Source organism: Pezoporus wallicus, unplaced genomic scaffold (assembly GCF_028554395.1).
Source record: "Pezoporus wallicus isolate ANWC-B61680 ecotype Strahan unplaced genomic scaffold, APGP_CSIRO_Pwel_v1 contig_14033, whole genome shotgun sequence".
In the NCBI taxonomy this organism is placed as follows: domain Eukaryota; kingdom Metazoa; phylum Chordata; class Aves; order Psittaciformes; family Psittacidae; genus Pezoporus; species Pezoporus wallicus.
In genome coordinates this window covers 49,617-67,115 of record NW_026636703.1, presented here as the reverse complement: position 1 = coordinate 67,115, position 17,499 = coordinate 49,617, and the positions used below count along the sequence as shown (strand labels likewise).

Genomic DNA, 17,499 nt, shown 5'->3' with positions numbered 1-17,499 from the left:
TTCAGACAAGCCTGAAGCACCAACCTCCCTTTTCTCATCCACTGTCACACCCTTACCTGGAGGCCAACCCAGTGATGCAGGCAGGCGGCTGCTGTGCATCCCTCTGTGCATCCAGCGTGGCCACATCCAGATCCACAAGCATTTCCTGGAGGCAGCACTGTGGCCTAGTGTCCAGCTGCAGTCATCTTCCCACCAGGATGGCCCTGGCACAGCTTTCCCACAGCCAGAAACCTCCCGTGGATGTTCCCATTGCTTACTGGTATGCATCAAGGAAGATGGAGGATTCAACCAGTTGGAAATAGAGAGGCTTCTCTATTGCCATGGTAAAAATTAAGTCACCCAGCACAGACACTCCAAAAAATGGTAGAATTTTATTCCCCTCAGTACAGGTATTCTTTAATGTTTCCTTAAAAAACTATATACGTACATCTGTAGCACTGTGCATTTCAGTATGTGCTCCTAGAGGCTCTAGAAAAGGAGAAAGATCAATGTACAGAGAAATGCTCACAGGCCATTCCCACAGCCCAAGCTCTTCCCTAGGGAGATCACCACTCCTCGGGGCTGGACAAGGCGCTTGCTACAACCACTTCTACGTGGCTCTGGCATGATTGAAGCGATAGGTTCATGTCTCCAGAGCATGGACAAAGTGGGAGTAACCCCTGCAATGGCGAGAGCGCTGCCCTACACACGACCAGCAAGTCACAGGCACAGGAGCTTCCAGATGAAACTTGCTTTAAACACAGTTTTGTGGCGAAAGCACACATTTGATTAAGAGACATGATGAGTCAGCTCCTCGAGTCCTCGATACTTTATCACAATAACACTCGGGGGGGGGGAACAAATTTTAGTCAGAGTCACTCAGCTGTTCCCTAATAAATCCTTACAGCTGACAAAGAGGTTTTTCCTTGGGTTTTTTTGTCTTCTGCAAGCAGTTTTAAGCAAGTTCTAAAGAGCTATCTGGGGAATGAATTAGTGTTCCAAACCCAAGTTACAAATCTATAAAACAGATTAGTATACTTCACATAAGGCCACAAACACTGCAAACTGTCAGTGCGACTATTTAGGATCATTAAACTTAATCTTTTAATTAGCATAAGCTTTATACCTCCATTACTTATTTTCAACTCCAGGAGCAGATGAAGACAGCTTCCCGAGCCTGGCGGGAGACACGGATCAGAGGATCAGAGCACCGCTGGAAGGGGCACCTCTTGCCAATTGAACATCCAGGTATTGGCCTTGCCTAATCCAATTCTATTTCAGTCTATTGAGTGAGCAACAACCAAATGGTTCTGAGACAGTAAAAAGGCACGCACAGCCAAATCCACTTAGCAGGGCTAAGAACACAGATCTATTGTGCTGCTGGCTTCACCCAACCTGCAACTTCCAACACGCTTCAGCAAAACAAATTGTTGCTCCCCAGTGGTTCTGCTTTTCAAGCCAACAGGGCAATGGAGCCTTAGTGTTTGAGTCACATCAGAAACGGCGCACGTGAGCAGTCAGTTCTGAAACAGATCTGCAGCACTGCTGGGTTGGGGTTTTGGGGGGTTAATAGCTTCTGAAGAGAAGTTACAGGCACCGCTTACCTCGACAGCTCGGACCACTGCTTTCAGTTCAAGTTTTAAAGTGCAAAACTTCATAGAGTCTTTGGGTAAAAAAGTGTCAATTCCCATCCAAAGCTGGCAAGGAAACAGCCAGAACTCAAAAGGGTGATTGACAACTGTGAGAGTATCACAGACATTCATAACAAAAGCAAGATCTCTGCTACCTCTTTGATTTTAACACTGTTAGCAGCTGCTGCAAATCTCCTCCGCTCCGCCTAGGCAGGTGCTGTGTTCCAAAACAGTGGATTAGTAACAGTTGTGCTTGCAATTGCATTTGCATCTGCAGATCTTTGTCTACAAAAGTATCTACAGGGAGACTTTGGTGTTGCATAGTCTTTTTTCAGAGAGGAACAGGCACTGCTGAAGGTTCTTCCATGGCATATTGCCATGTAATACTGTAGATGCTCTACACACCTTCCAATAGTATATGTAAACTGTAAGGGTTATGAATAAATATGCTCAAGAGCATCTTGTGGTTTAGATAAAAGCAAAGTACAAAAATCTGCATTAGATTCCTAAAGCTTTGGTCTAAACTGTGCTGTAACATCACCTGACTTGGTGAAAAGCCAAGAAGAGTCCCTTGCATACAGCACCTGGATCAGCATGATTCAGTCCACAGACTTTCAGTGGTTATTCTCTTGTCAGCTCTTAGATGCCTCTGACCTCAAAACATGAACAGATCATCTTTCTCGCCTGTGTTGGAATCTAGTTTGTTCCAGTCTACCGGCGAGAGCGTTTCTGCACTCTGGATGTCTTGAGCTGTCAGTCCTGTGTCAAGGACGTGAGGGTTTGTTCTCGACTGAGCCAGTCTAACAGGGGAGAAAAACAAAGTAAGAACACAAATCTGTGCAGTTCATAGCCTGGATGCTTGCTGCATCCATAATGCTGAAGCCCAGCTGCAGGTCCACATTTCAAAATCCTCCAGTGGAATGAAATCATTCAGTAAGGGGAGAGCTGGCACATAACATTTGCTGCTGGTTTACCCTAACATTTCCCCTACAGGCACCCAGGGAATTTACAGCCTGGACATCCCAGGTATTAATGGTCTGGCAGAACGGTGCCGCTCTCCTCCCCTGAGCTCTTGTTGGCAGGAGCTGGGTTTGAGCTCAGCGCAGGGCTCTGCTGACCACGGGTGAGTTTTCATGGTGGTGTGTGCACACACAGGCTGTGCTCCCCGGCCTGAGCATCTAACAACGTGGGTTAAGACACAGCAGGACTCAGATGATGTTTAGTACCCACAGGATCGGCTTGAAGAGGTCATGCCAGCACATCCCCGATCATAGAGTCACGAGATGTTTCACAAAACCTAACAAGCCCCCATTTATTGCTGTGTTATTAAATACCTCTGTGAAAATGCACCACTGCAGCATCAATTCTCCCAGGGCCAAAGGTTAACTCAAGTATTTGGTGCTTCATCCGGGAAGGCACGGCCTCAACCTGAACACATCTTTTAATAAAGAAGTGTCCAGCGATGGTGCTGTGGCAGGAACGCTTTGAGAAGCACCCACCCAGTGGATGAGCAGCCCAAATACTGAGTCACCACAAGGCCAAGGCTGATGTGACAGTCAGCACCCAGCAGGGCAAACCAAAACACCGCAGTCAACACCATCTGCTTCAGTAAGTAGGGCAAGGAACAGAGGTGAGGAAAACAGATGACACTAAGACATAAATTCAAGCAGCCCCTTGATCGAACACAGCTTGGGACAGGGCCACTGTGGAAGTGGAAGCTGTAAATCATTCCTGAGAGCCCAACAAGGCAGGAAGGTCTGCTTCCTTAGGGCTGAGCGTGCAGTTTCTGCACTGCTCTAAACCTGGGCGGAGGTGACAGCCCCCAGGCTCTTGGGGAGGTGACAGCCTTGGGCTCAGCTCCCTCTTCCAGGATGTCCCAGCTGGAGCAGGAGCCTGGGAGCTCTCTGCTGCCTGCACCAGCTGCATCCAATGCAGTTCATTGCCCAAACTGGGGCTTCTGCAGCACCCAGTTGGGTGGCTTCATGCCCAGAGCCGGACGCTGGGACCCCTGTACCCTAAAGCATCCCCATCACCCTGCAGGGGCTGCCTGCACAAGCACACACACAGGGAAACTCACCTGAAAGGAAATGGATTTGTTTAACACAGCTGGACATGTGTGTGCAGGGAAGCTCTTCATTTGGATTGGGAAGCGCACTAAGGCACAGGAAGCTATGGCCACAAGCTCTGTGCTCAGGTGCACGAATTCAAAACTGGTGCATCAGACTCACCCTGATGCAACCACGCTGCAAGCAAGGGCCAGTGGCGCAGGGAGGCTGCCCTCAGCAGCTGCTGCAGGTTGGGAACAGATGGGAACAAGGTAGGAAGGATAAAGCTCCCCCAGGCCAGGAGCTTGGGCCAGCATCGCTGCAGGCTCAAACCACTCCAGCAAGGCCAACAAACACATTGCCTGCTTGGGCAATTGAATTCCCTATCACACAGGGCCTCCCTCCATCCTTAGAAGGTTGTCAAAATATTTGGCTTGTGAGGCAGCCTCAAAGCCTGTCTTTCAATTAACAGCTGAGGCACCGATGGGGCAGCTGCCCAGGTCAGATCACAGCAGCTGATTAGATTAGAAGCATTATTAAAAGCCAGTCACTACGCAGTCTCCTGGGCTGGCCCCCAGTGGCTTGAACTTGTAAAGGGAATTATTAGAATTACCTTGAAAATGCCTCGTCGAGACCATCATCCATTTCCTTTGTTAAAGAGATAAAAAGAGAGAGAAGTAGTTGCTACGAGAACGCACAAAAGTGTATTTAGGGATCTGGCTCCACACTTCAGCAGAGCAGACAAAAAAGTATGTATCTATATATGTATAAACTGACTTCTGAGTGCCTAAAGCAGCAGCCCTCTCAGCAATCTGCCTCCTCGGGCAGGTTTTATCTCACTCTCTGTACAAGCTCCAGGGTAAGAGATGTATCACCAGGTGGTCCAGGCTTCCTCAGAGCAGATCCCAAGGCTCGGGTCAGGGATGCACCACTCCTTTCAGAGCCCAGGGATGGGGCAGGCGCTTGGCCTTTTCCCACCATCTCCAAACCAGGTTGATTCAGATCCCATGGGTTGGATCTGGCCTATCAGCTGGACCACATCCCGCTCTGGGGTTAACCACAGCCCTCAGCTCTTCCAGCTCTCTGCATGAGACTGGTACGTGCTGCTAGGAGGAGGGACCTGGATGGAGCTCAGCAACAGGCTCCAGGCATCCCTTGGGGCATATCTGGATCAGGAACCCAGAAAGCCACTCTGCACCAGCACAGGAGGAACCTTCACTGCTTGAAAGCAGCTCTGGGGTTCTTTATCTCTGATCTGCTCTTAAGCATTTGAGTTGCTTGCAGGAGAAAGGCTTCCCATGCAGTGCAAGGGCTTTGCTATGGACAGACTTGACTATTCCCAAAATCATGTAATGCACTCACAGACTTAATGTAATATGTAAAGTATGAAAACTCTGCGATAGGGGAGGGACTGCAGAGCGCTGATAAGCCTCCAGGATTTGATATGACTTAAGTGGATCTTTAGGCTTAACCTGAAAAGCCTCAGGCTCAGCCCTGCCACACTCAAGAAACAGGCTCCAGGCAAAGGCATTTAGCATTCAATTCTCCACAATCCTAGCAACATTCAGCTTGTTTCCAGATTGGGAAACACGTGGCTGGGATGAGGTCCCAGGTCGGTTGGGGGTTCAAAGATCAGCTCCAGCCTGGCTGGTGATGGGCACATGGGCTGGGTTGGTGGTGGTCCATGGAACAATTAAGCCAGATTATTGAAAACACTTTAAAGGCATCATGCTCTTACAAGCCAGATACAGCCACAACCAAGAACAAAGGAAAAACAAGAGCAACGACCATAAATCTAACCCAATTCTAATGAAACAAAAGCCATCAGCATCATGACTTTTCCCCTGCACAGAGCAGTCGGGTGGTCTCTCAATGAAGTGCCAAACCACTGAGGACTGCTGCGTGAGGATAAGGACTGCTCACTCACCTGCAGGGGCACTGCTCAGGGTATCTATCATTTATCTACAGAGCCTCAGAAAGGCAGCAGGTGCTTGAACACTGATCGATCGTCTCAAGGACGCCAAACCCAGCTCGCTCGGGCAGCCCTGCACTGCCTGCACCCATCCAAGAAGCAGCCCCGTGATGGGACCTGGAGCAAAGGAAAGGGAGGTGGCATGGCACCCCCGGGCACGTACTTACCCACACCATGTTGTTGTTCACAGAGGAGCTGGGCCCAAACATGCTGTTATCCAGGTGTGGGGAGTTTGTGCTGCTGGTCACAGGCGACTTGGCAGAATCTTCTAAATCCAGCAAGTTCCCCGTGGCTGCTGCTGTGAGCAGAGGGGAGAAGGAATGAGACAGGGGAGAGGAGAGCAGAGATGTCAGGAAACCAAGTCTTTGTGCAGGAAGCACTTCCCCTCTAGAAGGGAACCAAACGGTTGCATCGCATCCCTTCAGGATGGCCCCAAATTTTAGCACGGAGGAGCTGCATTCGCTGTGGTTTCAGCCTGAATTATTACTGATGCTCAGCTCAGGCACCTCTTGACAGGGACACAGGGGAGGGCCAGCTGGCTCATCCCTCCAGCAGCCATGAGGGGGCCTTCCAGGTACCTGCTTATGCTCAGGATGAGTCAGGATCAGCCCCAGGCAGAGCTGCCAGGTCCCACCCCAGGACATCCCAATGCCAGTGCGGGAACAGCCCTGGGTGACCTCCTCAGCTCAGCACACTGCGTGCGGTTCAGCATCTTATAAAAGATGCTTTGTTTTATAGGACTGAGGACAAATCCTGCCCTGGGTGAAGAACAGTTCCCAGCCTGGGGGCTGCTGGTGCACCAGTTTCAGGGAAGCCTCAAATCCTCCTCCTCACCCTGCAGTAACAGGGGATCAAAAGTGCCCCAGCTGTGGAGCATCCCCCAGGCAGAGGCTGGAGCCCCTTCCTATACCTGTGGCAGCCCTGGGCCTCACTCATCCCAATGTGCCACTGTTTGTGACAGATTCCTCCAGTCCTGAGCCTTCACATGAAGAAATGAGATGTGCCATCCTGCAAGGAAGCCCAGTTTAATGCTATTTTCCTCTGTGCCAAATCTCCATGGCCAGCATGGAAGAGAGATCAGCCTTTTGTCCCATTTCTCCCTGGCCATGCATCCTGCGTTTCAGAGGCAGCAGAGGACCCATGGCACTGAATGATGAGCAGGTTTATGGGGCTTTCCTTAGGGAAGCCAGAGGCAGAGTGGCATGTGGATGTCCATCTCCCTCAGCCAATGGGATGGCAAGTGTTTTGGGTCCAAGACAAACCCAAAACCAAACTTGGGATGGGGGGGTCCACGCTAAGCTCCTAAGGACATTACAGCCAATATGCCTGGGGCAGAAGCAACCAGACTTGGGGTGGCAGCAGCTGTGTAGGAGGGGCTGCATGAGATGTATCTGGGGGTGGAAGGACTTTGCCCCAAGCACTCTGCTGAGGGCAGCATCCCTGCTAGGACAGAAGCATTTGCTCCTCGCTGGTCGCCAAACCCTCCCAGGAGCATGCCCTGGTCAAGGCAAACCCCGCAGCCTCAGGCTGTTCCTCATGCCCGAGCATAAAGCAAAGCTCTGCTCTTGGGGACTTACGTGTGTCGGGGTGGGCAGGGGCTTCCGAGCTGGGTCTGCTTGTCCCTTCTCCTTCCAACCTTTCCCGCTTCTCTTTCTCTGCAAAACGAGGAGACCCCATCACTGCCTGGGGAAGGGTTCCCCACAAGTCTTTAGGGAAGATGGACAGTGGGGAGGGACCACCAGGTCTCCACTGCCCCCAGCAGCCCAGGCTTTGGGTGCCTTTTATCATCTCATTGAAGGTGAAAGCAGAAATCCTGCCAGTGGCAGGGCTCTGGGTACCCAAGACCTTCACTCTCCGCCTGCAAGAGAGGAGCACAGCCAAAACCTGCCTGGATTTATAGGGCTGTCAAGAGAAACGTGGAAGATGCCTTAAATCACATCAGAGGTTGCATCAACCTTAACAGCACCCTGGAAATTCGGGGGGCGAGGGGAAAAGGCACTTGAAAGCTGGGAAAAAACCCAAAGTCATCCCTTGAGCTTCCACATAAAGAGGGGGAGGAGGGGAGAAGCCTCACCTTCCTTCGCTGCCTGCCAGAACTCAAACGCGATTTTGAAGGCCTGGGCCACGGTGAGGGTGACTGCTTGTGCCTGGGAAGACAGGGGTGAGAAAGACAGCGTTAACCCACGGCTCCTCGTGTGGGGCTCAACCACGTGGAGGTTTGGCTTTGCAGATTCACGTTAAAACCCGGATCCAGCCTCAGCTCCACGGGCTCCCCTCCTGACTGGGGAGGGGTAATCGAATGTGGATGAACGCAGAGACGTGCTCCATGCAGGACACAGCTTGTTGCAGACATCTTTAGGTGCAATGGGACAGGACAAGAGAGACCCCAGGGTCCTCCCCTGGCTCTCCCGAGTTGAGCTGGGGTCTCGCTGGCTTGGACCACCAGCGTGGGATGGCTTGGCAACAGCCAGGGCTGAGCAGGAGCACCTTCCCCTTCAGTCCCTCCATTCCTCCCCATGCCGACAGCCTGAGGAGCATTTAAAACCCCTCCACCTTGACCAGCCCGAGCGGCTGGAGGTGCTGAATGTGGCACAAAAGGCGGTTTCATCAGGAGGAGGCAGAGCTCGAGAGCAGCTGAAGCACAAAGGGGTAACCGGGAGCACCCTGCACTGCTGCAGCAGCCTCCAGGAGGAGGCTGGTTTTACCAAGCCACAAAGTAAGCGAAGGCAGAGCTGGGGCTGGAGCACGCAGCCCTGGATCCTGGAGCTGTGGCTGAGTGAGGAGAGCCGGTGGTGCCAGCCCAGCCAAGCAGGAGAGCTCATCCAGTGCTGGAGCTATTTACATCCTTGATGGAGTGCAAATGCTTTATGGCAGAACCTTAAATACATAATTAAGTATGAAACTCCTCACAGCTGTTTACAGTTTAAGCTGTCACATCTGAATCAAGTTCAATAGACCAGCTACAGCTGAGAATTACCCAAGGGCTAAAAATACAGACTGATTACACGCCCGAGCCTGGAAGCCCTGTGCCCATCCAGGGACCTGCCCCAGGAGCAGGGCAGCACCTCACGTGTGTTTTATAGACAAGCTAAAAACAATCAATCCAATCTAGGTTTTGCCACAAAAAGCCATGGAGAAGTGCGCTGGGAGGGAGATGCTCCGAGCTGATGGAGCGCCGAGATAAGGCTTTTAGCACTGGAGAGAGTTGAATTCTAATCTGCAGAACGAGGCTTATCTCTGCCTGCACGGATGGGAACGCACGGCGGAAAGGAGACGACTTGTGGCTCCCATTATTCTCTCCCCCAGGAAAAAAAAAGGAGCTGGGAGAAGTGCAGAATATTAAGAGCTGAGCACAGGAACGCTTGTAAGGACCCAGGAATCACCACGCTGGGATGCATGGGCACCCAGGTTTGATTCCCTGTGGATTCAGGGGATCCCGTCCTCCAGCTGGGCCTCACCACAGGCAGCAGAGGAAGGGTAACTGTAGGCAGATGGGTCTAACCTGCCCTTCCTCTCCCCTAAAGCCCCCTCCTGCTGTGGGGCTCTCTCAGGGAGAGGCCCCCAGTGCTCTCCTTGCCCCACTTGCAGCAGTGACCCATGCCTCTCCCTCTCTAGCTCACTGGTGTGGGTCCCTGCCCATCCTGATGTACTGAATTAGCAGGAAAAAGTCCCCTGAGCAGGTTCAAAGCAAGAGCCAGAGACTGTTCCTATACACAGGTCTCTGCCCTGGGCCCCATCCTCAGCACGCAGTTGGATCTCCTGTGCTGCTCCCATGGGGAGGGAGCACATGGCTCTGGTCTGTAGAGAGGCTGCTAAAAATTAGACGAGGACCTTGCATGGGAAGCACTGAATGGGAGCCAGGGCAGCGAGCCCAGCACCGCTGGCTGCACGTCTCCCATCAGCAAGGCCACCTCAGGCACTTGCTGCCAGCTCCCCAGAGACCTCCCGCCTGCCAAAGCCTCTCTGGCAGCCTGGGGAGGTGGATGTGAGCAGGGAAGGGTCCCATCAGGTGGGACCACAGCACACAGCGGGGCTCAGGGGGGTGCAGGACCAGGTCCTCCCACCCCTGCCCTAGACCTTGGCTGAATCCAGCCCCGAGTTCTGCCTGCTCGATAGCAACGGCCAGGCAGCACTGCCAGGATCACTGCCTGTGAGCAGCAGGAGGGGGGTGCTCCCCATGGCAGGGCCCCCTCACTCTGTCTAGGGGCAGAGCCGTTATCTCACCGGCACGGACCCTCTCTGCTTCCCTCTCCTACAGCCACATCCCCATTTCTTCCTCTGGACTGACCATTTTCCGTTTGGTACAGAGGAAGGCATGGCACTCCAGGTTCTCATTGAGCTGGTTCTGGGCAATGTAGGCAAACACTTTATCGTGGATCTTGTCTGCCGTGCAGTAGGATATCCTGAAAGACAGAACGAAACGTCTTGTCCGGGGAGATCAACCAACCTCTCCTCTCATCTGCCAGGAAGCGCCTACCCCAGGGCTTCCAGCGCCAGGGCCAAGCAGGGAAGGCAGAGGGGGCACAGGAGCATTAACAGGCTTCGATGCAACTGCTTCCAAAGCAGAGGAGCGGATGGCACTGGTGTGAACGTAAGAGAAGTGCAGCGCGGCTCTGGCAGCCATGGTGTGAACCACGGGCACTGTGCACAGAGGCAGGAGAGGGGAGGAGAGGAGAGAAAGTGCTTGAGCCTGTGGGGAAGGGCAGGTTAGAGAAGGGGAAGGCTCTGCAGTGTCCCACCTGGGACCGCGCCTGATGAATGCTCTGCCTCCACAAGAGACACTCACAGATTCGCTTTGGAGGATGAGCTGGCAAGGAGAGAGGAGGACTTGCCCTCAGCCTAGGATTTCATCTCAAACCAGCGAAAGAAACTGATGCAGAGGTGCTCAAGAAAAGCTGAAAGTCAGGCTCCAAGGGCCGCAGTAGCAGAGGTGCAGGATGTTCTGAGACCCCTGAGCCCAGGGGACACGGGAAGGAGGCTCAGCCTCCCTGGGATGGCCGCACCGCAGCGGGGCTGACTCCAAATGCTGATCAAGGCTCTGGCAGAGCAAGGGGCTGACCTGCCTGGGGAGCCCAGGCTGTGACTGGGGGCTCAGCTCCCTGCTGCAGGTGAGTGGGTCCCTCAGCATCAGCCACCACCATCTCCCACGGGCCCATCCGTGCCAGGAGATGCAGCACTGAGCATCTCATCTGAAGGCAGCGAGCAGAGGCTGGAGCAGCCCCGGAGGTTTAGTGCAAGGCAGCAGGCGCGAGCAGCAAGCAAAGCCTCTGCCCTGGGCATACAACAGAGCAAATGGGGGTTAAGGAAAGAAAACCTGAGGAGAAAGCGGGACGCTTGGGTGAAAGCTTTCCCATGGCCCTGCGCTGCCCTCAGAGGTTGCAGGGAGGGGATAGGAAGGTCCCGGTTCCCAGCAGATGACTTCCAGAAAGCCACACTCAAAACGCATTGCACTGCATTAGTTTCTTGTTGCATGCGAGGATGCCTCTGCTCAATGGCCTGGATGTTGTTTCCCAGAGCTGAGCCCTGCTCTGGATTAAAGAGGTCCCTGGAAGTTTACCCCTTTCTCCCATTTTCCCACAGAACAGCTTGACCACTCTTAATGATGCTGACAAAGCTGCAGAAGGTCGCTGAGCAGAGATGGGAAAGCCCCAGCACCAGCTCCAGAGCTGATGGCCATTGAATCCCCAGGGAAAGAGTCACTCGCGCCCGCCTGTGCGCGTGTTACAACCGATGCCTCTCGGTGGCTGCGGCTTAGCCACGGCCCCTGTGTCCTGCCCCAGCACATGATCTGGCAAGAGCTCAGAGCCAGCATCATCCCGGTGCACAGAGAACCCCAAGAGAAGATCCGAGGTGTCAGAGGGAAGCCCTGGCACCGCCGCTGCTGGGGCACGCTCACAGAGTGGGGCCATGGCCCCCCCAGGTACACACACACCAGTGTTTGCTGTGCCCCCTGCTCCTGCAGCACCAGCAGCCTGCTGAGGATGCGCTGACCTCAGGCAGCTCAATCGGGGGGTGCCTGGAGGTGAGCAAGGACCGGGGGGAGCAGCTTTACCAATGGCTGTTGACAGTGTCTGAACGGGGGGAGCTGAAGCAGCACCTAAGAAGTGCAGACCCATGGCTCTGCCTGCTGCTACCCAGCAGTGACCCCCATCCTGGCTCTGCTCTTTAGCAGTTCCTCTCCTGGGGAGGGCTGGGGCTCAGCACCACAGCTCTGTGCACACAGCTTAGTCTGAACTAAGAGGAAAGCAAGCAGGTTAGTAGCTTGGTTACAGAGAGCACCCCGACCCAGTGCTCCCCACCCCACCTTTAGCAAAGGGGGGCAGAGCAGCAGGTGAAGGACAGAAGCAGAGTGTGGGATGCAGAGGGACAGAGAGGATGGAAAGGGCCGGACCGGAGTTGAGCTCTGTTCCACCAGGACCGTGCCTGCCTCCAGCCTCTTTGGATGAAATACCTGTCAAAGCCAGAGGAGTGGATATGGGGTAACCCATCCTTGCCCTCCCCATGGTGGTACTGGGTCCCCACTGCTGTCCCAGCCCTGCTCTTCACCAGAGCTATTTAACTCTATCAGAAGTGTGGAGCAGCCAGCAAGGGGAGGGCAGCCCAGGCTCTGCTGTTTGTGTTCTCCCCCACTCAGAGATGCTCTCACCACCTCCTCCTGTCGCCCCAGATGTTTGGTCATTGCTATAGCCACAAACAGGTTGTAAAGTCACACGTGGCCATGAAGCACTTGGCTGAGGATCTGCAGTCCACACACACACCTCCAAGCTTCCCACCAGCTGTCCTTACTGCAGATGATGTAAATTTACCTTAAATTTAGCCACCGCCCTCCCTCCCCACCTTCTGCTTCCCATCAGACGTGATGGCCAGTGAGGTGCCAGCTCAGCCTGGGTGCAGATGGGGTCAGAGGAGGAGCCTCGGGACGTGCAGCCCATAACCCACCTGTATATGGAGACGTTCTCGATCAGCTCGTTTGTTCTGCTGTCGTTCAACACGATCCCTCGGGGGGACACTTTCAGAGTCACTTTCTGCAGTTTCTTTCCGCTTGCTTTTGCCTTTGAAGGAGAAGAGGGAGGGGAAAGTCACTGATAAAACACTGACAGAAGCGGGTCCTCAGCCCCGCTGCCCACGGATCTCATGTGAGCTGCGGGGTCAGACCTGTCCCTCCAATGGCCTCAGCCCCAGGGGTTTTATTTCAAGGCTCTGTCCTTGGCTGCTCAGAGCAGATGTGAAGGGCTCTGCCAGCAGCTCCCGTTCCATGCGAGCACTCCCCTCTGTCCAGCTCAGCACATGTCAGGCACGGATCAGCCATTACCCAGCGCAGTTGGACACCCCATTGACTTTACAACAGTTAACTGTACAACCGGGGCTTTGCCTCATTCCCTTTTATGAGGGCTTAAAGAAGTGTTAATTTCACTTGGAGCCTGGTGAGCAGGGGCTCCAGGGAGGCTCCATGCTAGAGGACGGCTGTAACCTCCGAGTTACAGTGGGATGAGTGGTATTAGCTGGGAATGGGAGCAAACTCCTGCTCCCTGCTCCCCTTAACCCTTCAAATCCCAGCGAGGAGAAGCCAGAACTGCCCGCCAGCTCTTAGCCACATGCTGGCCACATTCAAATGCTGTCCCTGCCTTGCAAGAGGAGATACAGCCTTGGGGAAGGCCGATTTTACTGGGTCAGAGGCTTCTTCCACACCCAGGGTCACCCGAGCTTATCAAGGGGAGCCAGAGCTCAGAGTTGCAACAACAGCTTTCCACAGCCTGCCCCACGGGCAGGCTCCCCAGTGCCAGTGCCCACAGCTCTACCTACAGCACCAGGAGCCTGCTCACCACTGGAAGGGCTGGACCTGCAGATGGACAGCACTTTGGTCTCTAGACCTGGGGCTTCTGATGCTCTCCCCATGACAGGTTGGTTTGAGCATCAGGAGAAAGGGCTCTGCTCCAGCACGGATACTCACGGTAGCGACGATCCTTTTGACGGCGGCCGCAGAGAGCTCTTCTCCCTTGGGCTGCTCCACCAGGGTCATGCCCATGTACTTGAGGCTGAAGAGCATCCCCTCCAGCAGCGTCTCGCGGGTATCGGTCCAGTTCTCTGGGAGCTCTAGAGAGGCAACAAAGAGGCTCTTGGATTCTGACACCCCAAGGTACCTCTGAGAAGCCCTGAGGGAGGGTTTTGGTATGAACAAGGTGTTGGTTTAGCTACTGCCTGGTCTCCTGCAGCATGCAAGGTGCTGGGGGGAGATGGGGCTGTCAGAAGAGGTGACAGTATGCTTCAGCCATGAGCTGCAGCAAACAGCAGAAGCCCTTTAAGATCCATCCGTTCCTCAGCTTAATTGTGAGTGCCCAGGCCCACACCATAACCTGATCCTGAGCATCAGCCCCAGCCACACACAGGGGAGGGGTCAGGGCTGCCTCATCATGGCAATAACTTCACCCTGTGCTACCCATCATGGGGATAATCTTACCCTGTGCTACCCATCACAGGGATAATCTTACCCTGCGCTACCCACAACATGGATAACCTCAGCCTGGGCTACCCATCACAGGGATAACCTCACCCTGGGCTACTCATTGTGTGGATAACCTCACCCTGTGTTACCCATCATGGGGATAACCTTACTCTGTTACCTATCACAGGGATAACCTTACCCTGTGCTACCCATCACCCACCCACCAGGGCTAAGCCGGGATTTGCCGCTGGCTGAGCCCATGTGCAGCCGCAGGTATCCAGGTGATGTGCTCAGACTTGCTAAATCAGTCACCAGCAGCCCCACGGAGCCACTGCCGGGGTGAAGCCTCAGAGATGTCTCTGCTCTCCCCTGGAAACCACCAAGGAGGCCTCCAGCCTCTTCCTTTAGTGCTGGGGGGGTGGTGGGAAGAATGGTTCTAAACACAGAGATAAGTTTGGGACCAAACTGAAAGCCAAGGGGGTATTTCAGAGCCTGAAACCGCCCCACCGGAGCTGACTTCCAGACACGGAGCTGACACCCAGGATCTGCCACTCTCGTGCTTAAGGAGGATCTTGCTTGGAGCATGTGGCAACAAACCACAGCCCTCCCAAGGTGCCTCCCAGCCCTGGGGGGCAGTGGGGCTCCCAGAGAGCAGCCTCCGCACGCCGCAGACAAAACACGTCCCTGAAGGCTTCCCCCTTTATGCTCCGTCCCCTTCGGCCGCCTCAGCGCAGCGGGGCCAAACTGCAGCTCCCTGTGGAGCCGGGGCGGCCGCACCCCGGGGTGACCGGTGACTCAGCTCCGGGACGAGCAGCCACGAACCCAGCACCACTCCCAGCGCCGGGAACGGCCGCGGCTGGAAGTCAAAGTGACGGCAGCCGAGTGGGAGCGGGCCCGGGAGGACTCCGTGCCCGACACATGGGTGCCAAACAAGGAGGTGGAAAGGAAAACCCAAGGACAGGAGGGATGCTGCGTTCGCCTCGCATCCCAGCTAGAACCAGAGAGCACCAGTGAACAGCCAGGTGAGCTGGGTGATGGAACCTCCAGGCACTGCTCCTGGATCCTGCGCAGGGCAGCTCCAGGCCTTGCTGACAATGGGGACCCTCTGAGCATCCCAGGATGATGCCACCCACAGATCACACTGGCAGAGGACAAAACTGGGTGGTTTAAGTGCTGCTTTCAGTAAGGAAGGAGCACCCAAGGCAGCAGAAGGCAGACACGGACGCTCCTTCACACGTCCCATTCTGCACCATCCACCACCACCTCACTGTCCCCCCGTTAACCAAGTGACTGCAGCCAGGCCAAGGGCGCATCCATCCCGTGCGATGCTCCGCGCAGCAAAGGGCACAGGGCGGTTTGCAAGGTCACCCCATAGCAGGGTCAGGGCTGCTGTGTCCCGAAGGGTCTCTGTGGAGTCCCTCAAAGCCCCACAGCCAGCACCCCACGTGTGCAGCTCGGCCCCCCCTCGCCTCCCGCAGGCCCTTAATCCCAGCGAAAGGGCGCAGCGGGGCCGGGTCGGTCTCACCACATCAGCAACACGCAGAAGCTCGATCTCTCCCGCGGGCCGGGCAGGCTCAGCCGCGCTGGGCCCCCCCTTGCCCGGCCACAGGGGACCCGAGCGGCCGCCCGGGGGCCATCGATCGTGGGACGGAGCCAGAAACCGCCGCGCCACGGGAATGGGGACAAATCCCCCCCGGCAGGGACAGGGAGAGCCCCGCGGGTAAGGGAGAAAGGGAGCAAAAGCGTGGGGGCAAAGCGGGCAACGGGAGGGGCGAAGAGAGAGGCGCAGGGCGGGACTGAAGCTGAAAGTGGGTACAGGAGGCACGGAAGGGAGGGGGGGACAGGAGAGCGGACGGGGCAAAGCAGCGCGGAAAGGGAGCGAGGAGAGGGGAAACTCGAGCAGGGAGAAGAGCGGACGCGGGGGGCGCGAAGCCGGATAAAGGCGGGGAGGAAGAAAGGGGGCGCGCAGGGGGGTGCGGGTCTCACTCTTGTGCCGGCCGCTGGCCCAGGAGGGTTTGTGCACGCTGGGGCTGCGGAGCAGGGCGCGACCCGCGGACTTGAGCGCGTCCATCCCGGCCCCGCTCCGCTCCGCTCCGCGCCCGCCCCGCCGCAAACTTTCCTGCGGCGCCAGCGCTGACCGCGTCCGGAGGCGGGGGCCCGCATGCAAATGAAGTGACGTCACGAGGCCACGCCCCCATCGACCCGCGGGGCAATCCCGGGACCCAAACCTGGGGGGGGGGGATCTCCGAGAGCACCCCCCCCCAGTGCAAACGCCTTTCCCATGGGGGTCCCACTTTCCCCCCCCGGATTCAGAGCAGGACACACCAAAAGAGTTGAATTTACCCCAAAAGGTGTTTGATTGCCCCCCCCCCGATAAAATACGACATGATACTAAAATACCACATTTGATAAAGCTCAGCCAGAGCATCCGAGTCACCGCGGCCACCAGCGTGCCCTCAACTCAGCCTGAGCATAATTGTATGGAAGATTAAAGCCCTTAAAGGCTTTCCAAAATTAAAGGGATAATAAGCAGGAGGTTAAACCCCGTATTTGGGATTTGTGCAGTAATGCTTTACAAAGCCTATTATCCACAGAAACATTTGTGGAATTGAAAATGCCTTTTTAGTTAAATTTTAACGTTCCCCCTCGCGGTTATGGCCAGGGGCCAACAAACTGAAGTCACCAACAGAACCGGTTCCCCTCCGAGCGCACAGGTGGTGCTGGAAGGGTTGAGCAGAATTCCTCTTCCAAAAAGCCCCATCTAAACCAGGACGTACCTAAAATAGGTGCCACCAGTACGTGCACGTAGTGCCTGGTTTAAACACGAGAACGCAGGGGGTGAGTTGGGAACGGGGACTGAAACTTGGAAGCAGGAACTCCCCGCATGGAGCGGCTCTCTAAGGAAACACCAGAAACCCCGCGCTGTCAGGAGCACATTTAAGCACACGCACAGATCATCCCTGCAGGAACTCACATAAGCATCTGCGCTTGAAGGACATACTCAGACCTAACTGAAGGCTGAGGTTTAAGCGCAAGCTCAAACATCTCCCTAAATCGCTGATGAAGCTCAGCTCCCACCCAGCAGCTCTGGAGGGCTCTCCACTTGCCAATACGTGATGAGTTAAGGCAGACACCTTTGCAGTTAATTCGCTGATAAACTAACCTGAGAAAGCCACGGGCAGGTATCGGATACAGCCCTGATTTAGTTTCCCGTTTCTGTGCTTAAATCCATCACTCCGTGCTCTGGTTCTCTCAGCACTCGTGTGCTGCTCTGCGGCTTCCTTCCCATCCTTTCCTCCATGGCAATTTCCCAGAGCAGTTACTGCGTGATTCCAATGGGAAAGATCCGCAGCTGGAGGGGCCACAGCCCCCGGAGCCATCCCTGAATCCTCTGGAGCACTGGGCACAGGCAACCCCAGGCTAAGCCCA

General features: G+C 55.1%; 1 protein-coding gene across 2 annotated transcripts; it reads right to left on the bottom strand.

Moving 5' to 3' along the window:
* Positions 1 to 1,181: 1,181 nt before the first annotated feature.
* LDLRAP1 (low density lipoprotein receptor adaptor protein 1) lies at positions 1,182 to 16,222 on the bottom strand. Of its 2 annotated transcripts, none has more exons than XM_057401201.1 (9): positions 16,057 to 16,222; positions 13,579 to 13,721; positions 12,567 to 12,679; positions 9,916 to 10,030; positions 7,702 to 7,774; positions 7,205 to 7,282; positions 5,795 to 5,925; positions 4,269 to 4,303; positions 1,182 to 2,410 (listed from the first exon to the last, which is right to left on the bottom strand). In XM_057401201.1, exons 1-9 carry the CDS (start codon positions 16,139 to 16,141, stop codon positions 2,266 to 2,268), a joined length of 918 nt encoding a protein of 305 aa, XP_057257184.1. In that variant the 5' UTR covers positions 16,142 to 16,222; the 3' UTR covers positions 1,182 to 2,265. The 2 variants fall into 2 exon arrangements, with proteins under 2 accessions (XP_057257184.1, XP_057257185.1); XM_057401202.1 differs by having other exon boundaries at positions 5,795 to 5,922.
* Between the last annotated feature and the right edge of the window lie 1,277 nt (positions 16,223 to 17,499).

Excerpts from the sequence above, each read along its gene's own strand:
- LDLRAP1 (XM_057401201.1), bottom strand. The coding sequence starts at position 16,141 with ATGGACGCGCTCAAGTCCGCGGGTCGCGCCCTGCTCCGCAGCCCCAGC. Across the intron at positions 13,722-16,056 it reads GGCCAGCGGCCGGCACAAGA|AGCTCCCAGAGAACTGGACC; the intron begins GTGAGACCCGCA and ends TTGCCTCTCTAG. Across the intron at positions 2,411-4,268 it reads CTCGACGAGGCATTTTCAAG|ACTGGCTCAGTCGAGAACAA; the intron begins GTAATTCTAATA and ends CTCCCCTGTTAG.